The sequence below is a fragment of the Lineus longissimus genome, chromosome 17 (genome assembly GCF_910592395.1).
Source record: "Lineus longissimus chromosome 17, tnLinLong1.2, whole genome shotgun sequence".
In the NCBI taxonomy this organism is placed as follows: domain Eukaryota; kingdom Metazoa; phylum Nemertea; class Pilidiophora; order Heteronemertea; family Lineidae; genus Lineus; species Lineus longissimus.
In genome coordinates, this window is record NC_088324.1 from 5,060,035 (window position 1) to 5,076,188 (window position 16,154).

Sequence of the window (16,154 nt, forward strand, 5' to 3'; positions counted from 1 at the left end):
CACGACCTTACAGTACACTCAAAAAGGCCTTTACAAGATGACTAGCTTTCCGTAAGTTTTGCTCAGTTCATCACGGAACAGTTGGAAAATGCGGTAATAAGGAAACAAGGAGTCGTACATCCATCATGTCTCTATTTTGACTCTTTACCATTTCCAATTAAGGGGAGTGTCTTTTTTGCGTTTCTAGTTACGAGTCGGGTATCTTAACAGACCCCGAAACAGTCGCTCCAGAAGGCATTTTCCAGATGACTACGGACCCCGAGAAGGCCCCCGACTACGCTGAAACACTGCAGATAGAATTTCAGAAAGGTATTGCAACTCTTTTAAAAATGACCGATTACATTATGCATGCTATAAAATATTTTGTGATAATCCGGCAAGCGTTTACACAATGGTTCATGCCAGCGCGGCAACATTTATGAAAATATCCAGAAAAACCGCATTTGAACTGATCTGATGATTGTAAAAATTGTGTGAAGAAGGTGTTTATCATTGTGATACGAGCTAGTTAAACTGGCCTCGCGAGGTTATCTCCTTTTAGCTGTTCTGCGTGTTATCACCAATCCTGGTGTCTAAAGCAACTAGTCGTGCTGTCCTTGCAGGTGTGCCTGTATGCGTGAAGAATGTATCCGACGGGACAGATGTCACTGGCTCCCTGGAACTCTTTAAATACCTTAACACGGTCGGGTAAGGAAGAATTTGCCACCGCAATTGATCCAAGTGTTGACGGGCCGATACAGTAGGATGCAAAGACCAGATTGTCAGCGGTTGTGTGACTCGAGATGAGATTTTTCATTGTCACATTCAAATTGAAACTTTTTGCTGTGGACTTTTTAATTATTAGCGGGCGACTCATTAGTGTGTTGTTCATTTGGTCCACAACATGTTTCACAACTTGTTTGTTTTCTCATTTCCTAGCGGTCGCCACGGCATTGGACGTATTGACATCGTCGAGGATTCAACCATTGGGCTCAAATCTAGAGGTGAGGGATGATTTCATGGCTAGAAGCTGATTAACATTCATATGACCAGATATTGCATTGTCATTTATGTGGTATTTAAGACTTCTCAGGATGATAAAATTGGAGAGGGTGAAAGGAGTGTACGGCACCCCTCTAAATTCATTGGATAACAGATTCGGGCAAGGTGGTCCGTTACCGATTCATTTGCAAAATGTTCGTGTGCACCATATTCAACAAGATTGTGCAAATAAGAGCAAATATATATGTTTGATTGATACTACATGTATATGTGTAGTGCTGTACTAAATATTTCAAGTGGTATAGGAATGGTTGCTCATAGGTGGTCTATTTTCAATAAGGAAAACTAGTAACTAGCATGGGTACACAGGGAAATAAATACGTTGTTATAACTTATTTTTGATACGAGTTCGGTCTAGCCCATTCCAGATTTAGTACGAGATTGTCGCGCATTCAGGACTTGATGATGCCATAGACTTTCGCACTTCGTTGTTCGTAAGGTTTGCCAAACCTGCCAAAGTTGTCTCTGTTTATTACAGGACTTTACGAGACACCTGGAGGAATGATCATTCACGATGCTCATGTTGATATAGAAATCTACACGATGGACCGGGTAGGTTGCCACAAACTTATGATTAGCCGCTATATGGAGATATTCAGAAATACAGACTTGGAGCATTATAAAACATTTGACTTAAATTTCCAGGCATCAAGCCTTTCCTACTCAATGTTAAAACATACAACAATTTATTGTTACATAATGCTAAAACGTTCATGGGGTAAGTTGAACATTGATAGGAGCGATTTTTAAAATTTTCCCTGCAAAACCATCATTTTGCATGAAACCGACAAGAACTTTCGATTTCAGGAGGTGAGAAAGATTAAGCGAAGTCTTGGTACCGCATTTACGGAGCTTGTTTACCAAGGTGAGTTTGGGAGCATTGGTTTGTTGACGCGATGACACAAACGCAGCGCAGCGTAGCGGTTAAAAATGAAACGTCCAGGAGACATTGTGCTCACCTGGGAATATTTAGTGGTAGATGCAATGAGACGTGCGGTGGTTTTGACTTTGAATATCAACAGGGATACTGGAAAGATGGAAGGTAAAGACAGATGGGATGCCAGGACATGAGGTGATGCCACTCCACATGCCTACCATGCCTAGAAACCACAATCACAATATCACAAAACGTGGCACTATAATAGTGAGGTTTCGCAACCGCCCGGTTAGGCCCTTTGACGACGTTTATCTATTGTTCAGGTAAACTCACACAATAGATAAACGTCGTCGTAGGGCCTAAACGGGTGGTTGCGAAACCTCACTACTTTTAGACTTGGGCCTCAATGAATTTGAAAACTACATTTAGGTCACAATTAGGTCACAATTGGCCTAAATTTTGTCAATGTGTACAGATGCCTAATAGGTGTCTAAATATTAAACCTGAAGAGTCTGTGACAAATGACAGTGAAAGGGGATGGTCACTTAGCAAGTTGGTTTAAATACGTTTTACCAAGTCAAATTTTACACAGTTGGAAATAACTTTTGAAACAAAAATTATATAGTTAAGTTAGATTATAGGTTCAAGTACAATATGGGAGGTGCGAGAGAAACTTTCTTTAGAACTGATGATTTTATTTGACAAATCATGTGAAAAAGTAAAGTTTCTTAAAAAGGCAAGAAAAGTGATGCCGCAGCCAAACAAAAAGGCAGTCAGTGATATGATCAACCATATAATAACATTGACATGATAAAAAGCATCGTTATTTACCAACATTAATATAAAATTAGGCAAAATGTATTAACTTGGCCAGAAAGCAGTTATGTTAACAGGGGAAAACACTTGTTGGCACAGCCACCATTTGTGGTGAATTATGAATTGAAGTAGTCCAGCTCTCTATTATGGCTTATACTGGTATTGACCCTCAGTGGACTGAGATTCCACTGGAATCGAGTACTATCCATGGAGCAAGATGTGATGAAACTTGCACGGTTCTAGCTATCAGTGTTCGATCATAAGACATTGACAACGTATGGTTTTCAAAGATGGCCGCCTGGAGCCCAGAAAGTAGGTCAAATTGCAATGATTTTTTTTGTTTGTCAGGTAATGTTATCATAAGGCATCCACACGCCAAGTTTCAACTTTCTAGACTCAATAGTAAGCAAATGCGCCACCATTGTTGACGGACATAACAAATCTTATGCGGATCTCCTCTAGCAGTTCGCCTTGATACTAATGATAGAAGAATTCGCAAAGGGAATGCCGATTATTGCAAGTCTATGGCCATGGATCCAGAAGCCAGACGACGCAGTAACATAAAGAAATTACGTTCGATAGTGATTTCAGAAGCAAGTCCTCCTAGCGAAATCCGCACGTGCTTCATGAGAAATCCACCTAGTGATTCGGATATGACCAGAAAAAACACCCCCAATCTACTCGGGTGTGAGTCTTATTGACAAAATTACAACCAAAAAACTTTAGAATGTTAGAAATACTGGGATCGCTGAGGAAAAAGTTCAAGCTGCATAGATTTGCCAATATAGCAGATACAAGCGTTAGATGGTATTTAAAAGTAAGCAATCCAATCAAAAGTAATTCAGCCTCCTGGACTGGGGTCTTAATGTAACATTTCGATCATTGTTGTCCTAAAGACCCCCGATCCGAAAATAGTACCCGAAGGGCGAACACGGTCTCTCGTCTCTTACCCCGAATACTAGGTGTTCGGAACCGTTTTAAGATTTTGATTCTCGGGGAGAATACAAACAGGTTTCTATCCATCCATCTGACACACCCCAGTAAACTGGATATACATACAATAACTGTTTTCTGGCTTCAGATAGATCCTATCGATCTCTGAAGCCGTGAAAACAGTCAACTAAATTCCAAATCACTCAATACCACATTTATCATTAAAAAACACGATTGTATCATTTATGGTGTGCGGGTTATTTCAGGGCATGTCATTTGCTGGGCAAGTGGTCCACGCGTTATATGTTGGAAGGTTTAGAACTGTTTGGGTTCGTCGGATAAAGAGGTTTGGGGACGAATTTCATTCATAACTGGATGTTAGTTGTATATCATAATTAACTTCTGAAACAACTTCTGAAACGGTTCCTACTTACTCATGGTCAATAACCAGTGTCTGGGAGTTACACATGGTCAATTACCAAGTGTCTAGAGCTACACATAGTCAAGAACAAGTGTCTAGATATACACATGGTCAATAACAAGTGTCGGGGAGTTACACATAGTCAATAACAAGTGTCTATACTTACGCATGGTCAATAACAAGTGTCTGGGAGTTACACTTGGTCAATAACAAATGTATAGAGCTACACATAGTCAGGACAAGTGTCTAGAGTTATACATATTCAATAACAAGTGTCTAGACTTACGCATGGCCAATAACAAGTGTCTAGGAGTTACACATGGTCAATAACAAGTGTATATGAGTTACACATGGTCAAGAACAAGTGTCTAGAGTTACACATGGTCAAAAACAAGTGTATAGAGCTACACATGGTCAAGGACAAGTGTTTAGAGTTACTATAGTTGTACATGGTCAATAACAAGTGTCTAGAGCAACACATAGTCAAGGAAAAGTGTCTAGAGTTACACATGGTCAATAACAAGTGTCTAGGAGTTACACATGGTCAAGAACAAGTGTCTAGAGTTACACATGGTCAATAACAAGTGTCTAGGAGTTACACATGGTCAATGAACAGGTGTCTAGAGTGACCATGGTCAGTGAGCAAGTGTCTAGTGTTACACATGGTCAATAACAAGTGTCTAGTGTTACACATGGTCAATAACAAGTGTCTAGTGTTACACATGGTCAATAACAAGTGTCTAGAGCTGCACAGGGTCAATAACTAGTGTCTCGAGTTACACATAGTGAATAACAATGTTTAGAGTTACTAGAGTTGCACATGGTCAATAACAAGTGTCTAGAGCTGCACGCGGTCAATGAACAAGTGTCTAGAGTTATACATTGTCAATAACAAGTATCTAGAGTTACAAAATTTCAATAAAAAGTGTCTACTATCCAGATCTCCTTTCAGGCAAGTGGTACAGTCCAGAGTGTCAGTTCATCCGGGACTGTATGGCGAAAAGTCAGGAATGTGTCGAGGGGGTGGTGGACCTCAAAATCTACAAGGGCGCCATCTACATATTAGCTAGAACCTCTAAGAAAAGTCTCCACAACAAGGCGCTTGTTAGGTAAGGTATACTCTCTTTTCACTTGCCTCTTATACCTATCTTGTCATTATGTTTCGTTCATTCCATGAATACGTCAACTCGATCGATCACCCCGTTATCTTTTTCAGCCTCGACGAGCTTGGTGGCTACGTCCCGAGTGATGCCTCTGGATTCATTAAGTTGAATGCCCTACGGTAAGATGAAAATATTAGGGCCACTTCGAAACCGCAGAGGTCATAAACTATTCAGTCTTTGAGGAGATTAATAGAATTGCAATTGTGTAATGCTATACAGCACACTATCCAAAATCGTCGCTTAATCTTAGCCGGTGGCAAAAATTACCCCACCCTAAAATGTGAAAATGAAGAAAAGAAGTTCGTCCTGAAGTTCTTGAACCCGGATCACCTGATCAGAACTCGACATAAGACTTCAGGGGCCTGATTCACAAAGCACTCTTAAGGACTTACGGGCCCGTAACATACCCTTAGATAACACTTAAGGAGTTAAGTGGTATTCACAAAAGACCCTTAAAATTACGCCAATACATAGTGTAATCGTAACTCTACGTGAGGTACCGGACCCATCTTAGTGTACACTTAGGGCATTTGGTAAGGCAACGCGCGCTAGAATGGCGGCTGTAATATTTGCTGAAGAAGACGTCAGACGACCTCTCCGTCGGGAACGGGTTTTCGGGATCGGTTGCACCCTCTTGATGAATATGACGATGTCGATTTGTTCAAACGGTACAGGATGTATCGGTGATGTAACGGTGATGCCAGTCACATCAGCCAACCTAATGTCTCGAGGGTTGTTTTACGAGTTTCTACGGTACTGGTGAGATAGGCACAGCAATTCGTTTCATTCCCTCAGCCGGATGCCCAGGAACGTATTATTGAGGGTTTCTACAGGGAGCGACGCAGAATAATCAACACATGTCAAACTTAATGTTAGTATTTTTTATCGGGCGGACCCAACTCCCTCCCCCATGATGAACCAAGCAACATATCAAATTCACGCCGCCCTCATATTCTCGGAAAAAAATATTTAGCTAGCCTTCAGAGCCAGACCATTTATTGCTCTTGGTAATGATAGAGAATAGCTAAAGCCTTTTCATAGGCCTATTGACGGATGTATGAACACGCTTACTTACTTTACGTATTTTCCCTGTGTTTTCGGTAGTAGCATTTTTACCCGCAGTATCTACCCCACCTTCAAGGCCACACACAAGATCTACACTCAGCAAGCCAATGATTTTTTCTTCTGTATCGTTTAAACCATTAGCATTCTCATCACCACCATTCTCGCCGTCATCAGAAAATGGAACATTTCCTGTCACCTGCCTCTTTTTCATTTCGTCATACCGCTTCTTTTTTGCCTTTTGCTTCAAGTCCTTCCACTTCTTCTCTCGTCCGGATGCATGGTGCAATAGAACATATCTTCTTGTAATTGTTACGAACTCCCCCTGTGAGTTCAAGTGGGTTGTTGGTTCTATGCAAGATGCGACACTTCTGTGTATGAAGAAACTGAACGAGACTGGTTTTAAATGTAAACAAATATAAGTTTGATACAAAATATGTACAGGAATTCTATTCAAGAGTCACTTCAGAATGAGTTTCAGCGCGTGTTGACATTATTGCGTTTCGCGAAAGGGAGCAGACTTCGATACTAGCTAGATTTCGGCGCTAAGTTCAGAATATTGAGTTACATCAGTATACAGGCTAGACACGCCTCGTAGATTCCGGAATCATTCGTGCACGTGCAGCTACATTCGGTTCCCTCGTGGACGTCTCGTGACACTCCCGAACCATTCTTTCTCGTACAGCATACTATTTCGTTTCAACCGTTGGCGGCACTCGGCCTCAGCACTGAGCTGGCTTCGTTGTACCCAGCCTAACTCCGGGGCTCCGTCTCAACGTTGCGAGCTTTTTCGTTTGCTCTCAATCACGTTCTGCTTTCTCGGCGTCACTCTCAAGTCTGCTCTCCCTGCGCTCCCTGGGCGCGCGGTATTTTAAGTTTCATAACACACCAAAGTTCATGTAACACAAAGTAATCAAATCTGAATTTGCTTGAAATCACTTCGTTATGCTGTTGCACCAGGTCAGTGAGTTTGTCTATTCTTTTCGGAGAGAAATTGTTTTTTCCAGGGCGTTTTTGGGCCATTGTAATTGGGAAACGCCGTTGGAATGCCACGTAGAAGTCTTCTGGCCATGCAAACCCTTAGGCCATCTGTCACGATTGTGTATAAACATGCAATGCAATGAGCTAAAATACCTTACCCTTTCATTACGAGAGACGTTTTAAAGTTTGCTATAGCAAGCTACGTGTGTTCACTCAGGACTTATTCATTCACTTTGCGTAAGCAATTGCTTAGATAATTCTTAGATAGCTTCATGAATAACACTTAGGGTTCCCTAACCTTTCACGTAAGTTCACCCTATGAGTGCTCTTAGAGTGATCTAAGATCGGAAATCTAAGAGTGCTTTGTGAATCAGGCCCCAGACCTTCCATATATATGTAAGACGAGGGTTCTCTTCAATCCTTATACTGCTTGCAAGAATCCCAACAATAAAGCACGTGCTGTCAAATTTCTACAACCCAAAAAGGGTACAATGGTTCATCTATGAATAAGTAGAGAAGCAGTCGTAAAATATGGCCTTTATTTTCATTAATCTAAATAAAGCTGTCTACCTCGCTTGGACATTTCCTTACCATAGGAACAAGGTGATTCTGATAAGGTTTGCAAACAGAACAATACGTGAAACTCGGGGCGGATATCCTAGTGACTCCTGGCGCCATTCGACATCGACACAGGTTCAGGCCTAAAGCACACTTTGCCGTAACATCCTGTAGAATCAAAATCCCTAATTCCGAGCATCAAGCGGTTCCGAACATCTCGGGTTAGTCAGTCCTGAATCCGTCCATCGATTCTCTCCCGGAATACGTCGAGCGCATGCTTGCAGCTGATGTTTGCATTCGCATCGAGAAATACTGGGCCTGGTGTGGACAGCGTTCAAGCACCATGTATTTGCTATGGCAACACATATCCTCGCAGGACCGTTGATCAGCAAATGTCCCAATCAGAAGGTTTTTTTACTTATTTTTAAACCGTCAGCTTCGGCCATTGTGCTCTCAAAGAGTCCCAGATCTGAATGCCAAAGTAAAATAAGAATTCGGGATGCTTTAAGTTGAATCGCGTAATGCTGGGAGTTTCAGATTGTGATTCTTACGAATGCCTAAGCTGCCAACCGCACGAAGAAAAATCAGCGGGAAATTCGCGAAGTGTGCCCCCCCACCATTAATCCATGTTATTATCGTTGTTTTGCATTCACTGAATGTGGATCTTTCTCATTAATTTCAGACTGCAAGAATACTGGAGGAAAAGAGGATTCGAAAGTAACATCAAAGGAACTGCAAATGGAAATGTTTAAGATGGTGCCTATTTGAACATCATCAATTACGTATATTCATTTAGGAGTACAAGCAAAGCCAAAGGCTGCATTGGCGCAGTATGATAAGGATGTTATAAAAGCATAAAGGACGAATTGCTAGGTTAAAATAGTTCCTTTTTCTGCAGCATAAAATGCAATTCGTTTCAAAAATGACTGCTAGAATACTTTCTCCCCCCCCTGAATTTTCCCTAATTATCATGTTCAACAAGTTCCCCTTGATTAACGTCTAATTTGTAACAATCCAGTTTTTGGTGTAGAGGCCTTAGGCTACTGGTTTCAATTAAAGCAGTTGTTACCAAAATATATTAGTGTCCTGTATCATGTATACTGACTATCAGGTCGGTCCAATTTATCACTCAAAAGGTTTTAAATAACTGACCCCAACCAGGTTCTACCGTACGTCACACATTCCAGTGTTTTATGAAACACCTATCAGATGTTGGATCTATCCCTACACTGTGAAGTTGTCGATTCTCAGAAAGTGCCACAATAACAACTATACAAGTGTTGACCACCTCCTTTGGCTCTAATAAAATCCATTTTGATATACAAAATTCCGTGTTTTGATGTTTTGATGGTGATTTTTTGAATGGGCAACCAGATTTTAGCGACTCGCCAAAAATGATGACCTCTTGACCTCTGGTGACCTTGACAATGACCCAATTTGCATAGAATTGATTTTAATCAATAGAAAATTTAATTAGCAACAATATGAGGGGTCATTTGTTTAGTTATCATTTTTACTTCTTGAGTTTCCTTTGGTTTCCCCTGCCCCAACATTTTGTCCCAAATTTTCAACAAATTCAAACCCGCATGCCTGCACTCAAAGGTCGATTTTTACAATTTATCTGTGGATCCAGCTTTGGCTTTAAAGATTTTCTGAAACTATAGACCTACTGCTTTCACAAAATCAGAGTGGCCTTTACTCCTCCCAGGTGGTACACATCCAAGAAGTGTTCGAGTCTAGCTCATGGACTTACACAATCATGTAAGTGTTACGGTACATTTGTAACACTTCATGCAGACTTATCGGCGGTGAATATCAGTCCTAAAGTCTCCTCCTTTCACCGCCGATAACTCTCGCCAGGTAATCTGTCGGACGCACCATCATAAACGGGTGGACAATCAGATTGCTCGACACAAAGCAATTGGATGACGGCCTGAATTGATTATGCCAACCTCCGGATCAGGTTACCCTTCTTCTATACAACATGCACTGTGCATTTGGGTCAGGTCAGCATCCCTGGAACCGTTACCCGTTACTCATTGTGGTCTTCAATTATGATGGCTTTCAGTGCGTGCCTCGTGCGACAACCACGAGTGAATGTAGTGTTAGTGTTGTTTAAACCGAACGCTTAAGAAGAAGAGTCACTGGAATGCTTGTTATGTAATTGTTTTGATTAGTAATACATTGTATTCTATAAATGTTCTGAAATGCTGCAACTTTCTAGCCATTGATCGGAGGGTATATGAGGGATTTCTTTGAGCGCTGGACGAACATGTAACTAAATGCTGAAAGAAGCAACGAGAGTTGAATATTTCAAGACTCTTCATGTTACAAGACTCGCCATTGGCCAATCACCATCCGCCAGGTTTATGCCAACCCGACCTTCAAACCGCCAAGAGATAAAATACCTAGCGTTTATGGTTACGGAAATAGGCTCCGGAAACGAGATCAACGGACCGACGGACCGACAGACCACTGACGGACGGATAAACGGTGCCCGCCTCGACAATAACCCATATAGCCTTTATGGGCCGAGGGGTAAAACGCAGTATTTCTTTAGATCCAGGCCTATTTCAGGATACAAAATGCACTTATTTCTCCCATATCTGCCCAAGTTGTGAAGATTATTGCATGTGCTGTGTTGTAATAATAATAATAATAATAATAAAAGAATTTATATAGCGCCGCTTTAAATCAAATTGTCAGCGGCGCTTTACAATACATACATGATATAAAACAATTTAACCATAAAACACATTGAATAAAACACTATCTAGTGGAAATATAGGTTAAAAGGGTGCGTCTTTAAACATTTTTTAAAAGTTGCTATTGTTTTGGACAATCTAATTTTTTTCTGGCAATTTGTTCCAGAGCTGTGGGGCGCTGACACTGTACGCCCTATCTCCGGCTGTCTTCTTCTTGGACTTACATCGAGTAAGTCTCGGTGCCGCTCCTTCCCTGGTTGTTCACTGGGTCGAAAGAAGCGGCAGCCGAAGATAGGCAGGGCCACCGCCATACACAGCTCTGTAAGCAAAGGTTAAGAGTTTAAATTGAGTTCTAGCATGAACTGGTAGCCAGTGAAGTTGACGGAGGACAGGAGTTATATGGTCTCTTCTCTTGGTGTTGGTAACCAGTCGTGCAGCTTGATTTTGAATTTTCTGCAGGCGGTTGAGTTCATAATCTGGCAAACCAAAGTACAACGAATTGCAAAAGTCCAATTTAGATGTAATAAAAGCATGGGTTAAGGTAACTAAAAGTCCGGCAGGGAGATATTTTTTTCATGGAGGCAATTTTGCGTAAGTGGAAATAACCTGCGGATGCAACACTTGATATTTGATCATGAAGAGTCATTGTGTTGTCAAAGATAAAACCAAGATTGCGAGCTTTTTGGGACGGCAGAATTTCAGCATTGCCCATGTGTACAATATCACTTGGTCGCATTTGATCCTGAGAAGGGGACATGAGTAGAAGAAACTCAGTCTTCAGGTCATTTAATTCAAGTTTGTTTTTACTCATCCACTTGCAGACCTCGCCAAGACATGCCTCCACTCTGATCATTACACTTGGTAATGATGACGTAGGAGTGAGCTGGAACGCACGCCAGTTTTTGTCATCTGCGAACAAGTGGGAGGTAAGGTCATGGGCGTTTAGGATCGCTTCTAGTGGCTGAGTGCAACAAGAGAAAAGAAGTGGCCCAAGCACACTGCCCTGCGGAACCCCATAAAGCAAATTGTGCGATTCAGACAAATCGTCCCCGACCTTGACCCGGAAACTCCGGCCCGTGAGGTAAGAGGAGGCAAGACCACCATTTTTAAAGCCTTTTAGCAGTTCAATTGTGCATCAAATACTGCTTGGGGTTGAGAATCTGAAATTTTGATATGATATTCCGGACAGTCGGGCAAGTAAATGGTGAAAAATAAACTGGTAGTTGACCACGGACATTTTTTGATAATCGACAAATTAGACAGACCTTGATGTTTCCACTCTTTTCAGCCAAATGGCAGAAAAATCTCAAAACACCCTATTACCAAATGAGCAAAATTCGAAATTAATTTTTTCATCAAATAATTTCTTTATATCTATCTGTAGACTTGCCACAGCAAATATATTTTCAATACCTCTCCAAATATGTACTCGAGAGTTAAAAACATGCACAAGTCTAATTGATAGGCCTGGACCCACCAACCTATGAATATTCATTGGTGGTCTTGTCTCAGAGTCAAACCAGGCCAGGGCCATGCCACCAATGCCAAATACTTCTCGCAATCTACTCAGAAGGATGGTGTGGTCAATGGTGTCGAACGCGGCCGACAAATTGAACAGAACCATGGCCAAACCCTTCCTCCCATCCAAACTACGAAGGACACTGTCGGAAATTGAAGTCAAAGCTGCTTTAACACTATGACCTGGACGGTACGCTGACTGGTTTGTAGTGTAAAGGTTATGCTCAGCAAGATGTTTGTGGAGACGAGCAGTGACGACACGCTCCAGAAGCTTGGAAAAGTACATGAGGTTGGACACAGGCGGATAGTTCTTGAGATCAGAAATGTCCGCACTCTGTTTCTTTAAAATGGGAGTAACGATGGCCAGTTTCATCTCATCAGGAAATACACCAGTTCTCATGGATTCATTGATCAATTCTACCAATTGGGGTAGAATATTGGTGGGAATATCCTTGAGTAACGATGCTGGGATCGGGTCAAGGGATGAAGTCTTGACAGGGGTGCTCCTGATTATGGTGTTAAGTTCACTAACTGTAGTTGGTTCGAACTCGGATATCAGTGGGTTGCCGGGGGTTTTACAACGTTTCTGACCCGTGGTTGGCACATCAGCATCAAAATCATTTCGAATTTTCACAATCTTTTGATCTAAGTAATCAGCGAATCTATTAGCTAGTTCAGTGTCAGACACGCCATCGAGGTGCAAGGTAGCAGCCGATTGATCAGCAGTCAGTTTTGAAAACATTGTAAAAAGTTCGCGCTGAGAGTTATTAGCACTCGACAAGTGTGAAGTATAGTATGTCCGTTTCGCTTCTTTGATGATTGCAGAGGAGGCTTTGACCTTTCCTCACACTGGTGTCATCTGCTACCGCTGTGGTAAGCATAGTCGACAGTGACTGGCTGACTCTGTTCGAATCCCCACACTGGTTATCATATGAGCAGAGCCGTATCAGTCCCGGTACCACGCCCTCTGGCTGATACGGGTTCGAGGCCATGATACAAGTGACTGATACTGCTCTGCTCATATGATCATTTGTATCATACAAGACTAGAAATGGACCGGTGGAGAAGTACTTGTTTGAAGAGTGGGAAAAGATCACCAATAATATTCATGGTAAAGTATGTAATAAAGTACAAGTAGAGCACTGAAAATGTTCTTTAAAAGACATCGTCTTGATTTGGAATTCTAGTTTGATGCACTAAAAAGTCTGGTCGCGCAGCGAAGATCATTAACAAACAAACTTAAAAGAAATCCAACAATTAGTTCACGCTTCAAGGCTCAAAATGATGCGGACAAACATAAAGTAATGGACTCGAGCATTACCTGAACGGCCAAGTAAGTTGTACGCGTTGCCATCAATATTCAGGAGTGCAAATGCGCCCCATAAAGAAGTCGTTATTGGTGTTCTTCTTGTAGCCGACTTCGTAAGTTTGATGGTCATTCACCTGTAGGTCGTGATCAGGAAATATGGTACTGAGGGAGCTCACCGCTTGGTCATTTAGGTATATTACACACGTACCAGACACGTGCAAATACGTGACGACAAGGCGTTGCCAAACTAGCCACGTGTCACAGAACCACCCCTATGGCTTCAATCAGAGTCGGATGTTGATGTTTCATCTGAGATCCACCTGTATCTTCTCGTCGGTCTGTACCGCAATAATGAATTGCCATGGTTTGGACCACCGAAAAGGACTTGTCTCTTGCCGTTTCCAATTGATTTGAACCATATTTCGATGGTTAAGTCCTGTTTCTGAATCTTGACCGCGGAGACATGAGCATACCCATTACCATGAAGCTCCAGGACGAACTGCCGAGGACGAAGGAGGCACCTTTGCTTATTCTGAAAGCGTGCGTGGGATCATTTCCTGCACTGTTGATGTCTCGTCTGAGGGTGACCCCTATTTTCCCGCTCGCCGTCCCCTGAATCCGAAACTGCCAAGGCTTTGACCAGTCGCCAATTAGGAGTTGCCTCTTGTTATTTGCGGTTGTTGTGAACTACATTTCGATGGTGAAGTCGGTTTTCTGGAACCGTACAGCAGGGAAAGAGCATACTGGTTGATTGCATCAAGCTGAAGAACATTTCGGCAAAACTCGTTGTCATAGACGGACGAGGCCTCTCCGTTTGACCAATTGAAAAGAAGAATTTACATGGCAAATTGCAAACAGAAGTTTGATTAATGTCTGTCGCTTCCGGTCAAAAAACTCTGACCGCAGAAAAAAACCCGAAATGGACCTATATGTCAATTAGTTTCTTTAGTCCGGACCTTATTACCAAGAGGCTTTGGTGAAATAACCACTGTGTATTTTTTCATCTAATGCACACATGCGCATGCATTTTACTTCTTCTGGATATGCAACAACAAAGATTATCATAATAATACGTGGGTTTGTATTAAAAAGCATAATTCACTGAATATAGCAGAATCACGGAATTATAGCACTAGAGCTATAATAGATTCGTGGCAGAATGCTAAACGTCGTGCGAAGTATTTCTATCGACATGCACCATGCCCGACACCGTACACAGTCGTATATTCTTACGAATATCCCTTGGAACCAGAAAAATCACACAATCAGTGATTTTTTTTGTTTGTTTCACGCTTCATTTTGGAGTGTCGGTATAGTTGGGACAAGCCTATAGGCGAATATGGGCCGTCGCGTTGATGCCAGAACGTCCCCAAAGTTTGGAAATGTTGTTCTTAATTCCTCCGGGTTGGGGTACCTATGGCTTGATCAAATGAATATTAATGTGGATAATTGGAAAATATTATACTCTAATGCCCAGTAAAGGATTAGAGATATTTGTCAACATGAAATTTTTGGTGAAATCGCAACAAATAAAAAACTCGATGTAGAGTAATCTTATGTTTTCATTTGAACTTCAAACATATTTAAATTATATTAAATCAGTGAAACACAGGGCTTGTATCACAAAATTAATGCTGGAAGCCCATTGTCTAAGAATCAAAACTGGGAGACACTGTAGTCTAAGAAAGTGTGAGGTTTGCAAGTCAGGGGAGGTTGAGGATGATTTTTCACTTCCTTGCGGTGTGCCCTAAATATGCGTCAAAACAGCAAAACTCATTGCAGTTGTAATAGAAGTGATCTCCATTTTCTGTCTCTGTCGGATCTGACTACAATTTTTCTGAAAAATCCTTCACCTCCCTCTGCTGCGATTATCAACGAGTTCTTTAAACTGCGTAACTCTATATTGTCCTGATTTCCATTATTATGTTTTTGTCTTTAAATATTTGTGATCTTATTTTGTATACCCTGTAACTTTATATTGTATATTTTGTAATTATTTTATGTAACCGTTGGCCCCTAGTGGGCGTTTTATAGTCTGGGCTCCTGACCTCACTCTCGCTGTCGTAGGTCAGGCAATAACAAAAATCTATAAATAGAACAATAGCTTAAACCACCATTTCCACAAAAATTCTTATGCCTAATTTTTTTTAATATTATAAACAACCTATCCTGCAAAAACCAACGCAATCGGTCAAGGTTTAGCGTCCCAAATCGTACTTTTGCGAAAATGACAATATCGCTAAAAGTGAGGTCATTATATGGGGAAACCCCTTTGTCTGAAACATAAAATAACCGTAATCGCGCATTTTAAGAGTAATTCCGGTATTTCTACAGTGTAGAATGATGTGTTCAATAATAGTGCATAATCCTAGGACAGATACAGCGCTCAATTCGACCGTAAAACGATAATTGGCTCGGGAAATTACAACAATGGCTGAATCTAAAAATAACACTCCTCTTTTCTGCCTATTTGTAGACGGTTGTTGTTACCTGACCCGATCCTAAACCCTACCAAAAGCCCGGAGATCGAGGTCACAGAACCAGACTATTTAGCGTTTTAGAGTAATAAAGAATTTGAATTTGAATTTGAATTTTTCCACCGCTGTACCTTATTATCATAATTATGCCCACGTGATTAGCTGCTCGGTATTGACGAGCAAGTGACAGTCCTCATTTGCATGTACATTAATGTCATTATTATGGCTGACGCCATCCTGTAAAGTTGTGCGTAATTTCTAATTTCTCGGCAAATACTTGATTGATTTCGTTG

General features: G+C 41.4%; 1 protein-coding gene across 1 annotated transcript in view; it reads left to right on the top strand.

The window, feature by feature from the left end:
- LOC135501201 (argininosuccinate synthase-like) overlaps window positions 1-9,165 on the top strand; it is a 28,690-nt gene extending 19,525 nt beyond the window's left edge. The window contains exons 7-14 of the mRNA XM_064793131.1: window positions 188-309; window positions 603-687; window positions 919-983; window positions 1,520-1,593; window positions 1,849-1,906; window positions 5,041-5,197; window positions 5,305-5,370; window positions 8,535-9,165. Of these exons, the coding sequence (XP_064649201.1) occupies window positions 188-309; window positions 603-687; window positions 919-983; window positions 1,520-1,593; window positions 1,849-1,906; window positions 5,041-5,197; window positions 5,305-5,370; window positions 8,535-8,604 (697 nt within the window). The 3' untranslated portion in view covers window positions 8,605-9,165. The remainder of the gene's footprint in view (window positions 1-187; window positions 310-602; window positions 688-918; window positions 984-1,519; window positions 1,594-1,848; window positions 1,907-5,040; window positions 5,198-5,304; window positions 5,371-8,534) is intronic.
- The last annotated feature ends 6,989 nt before the right edge of the window (window positions 9,166-16,154 follow it).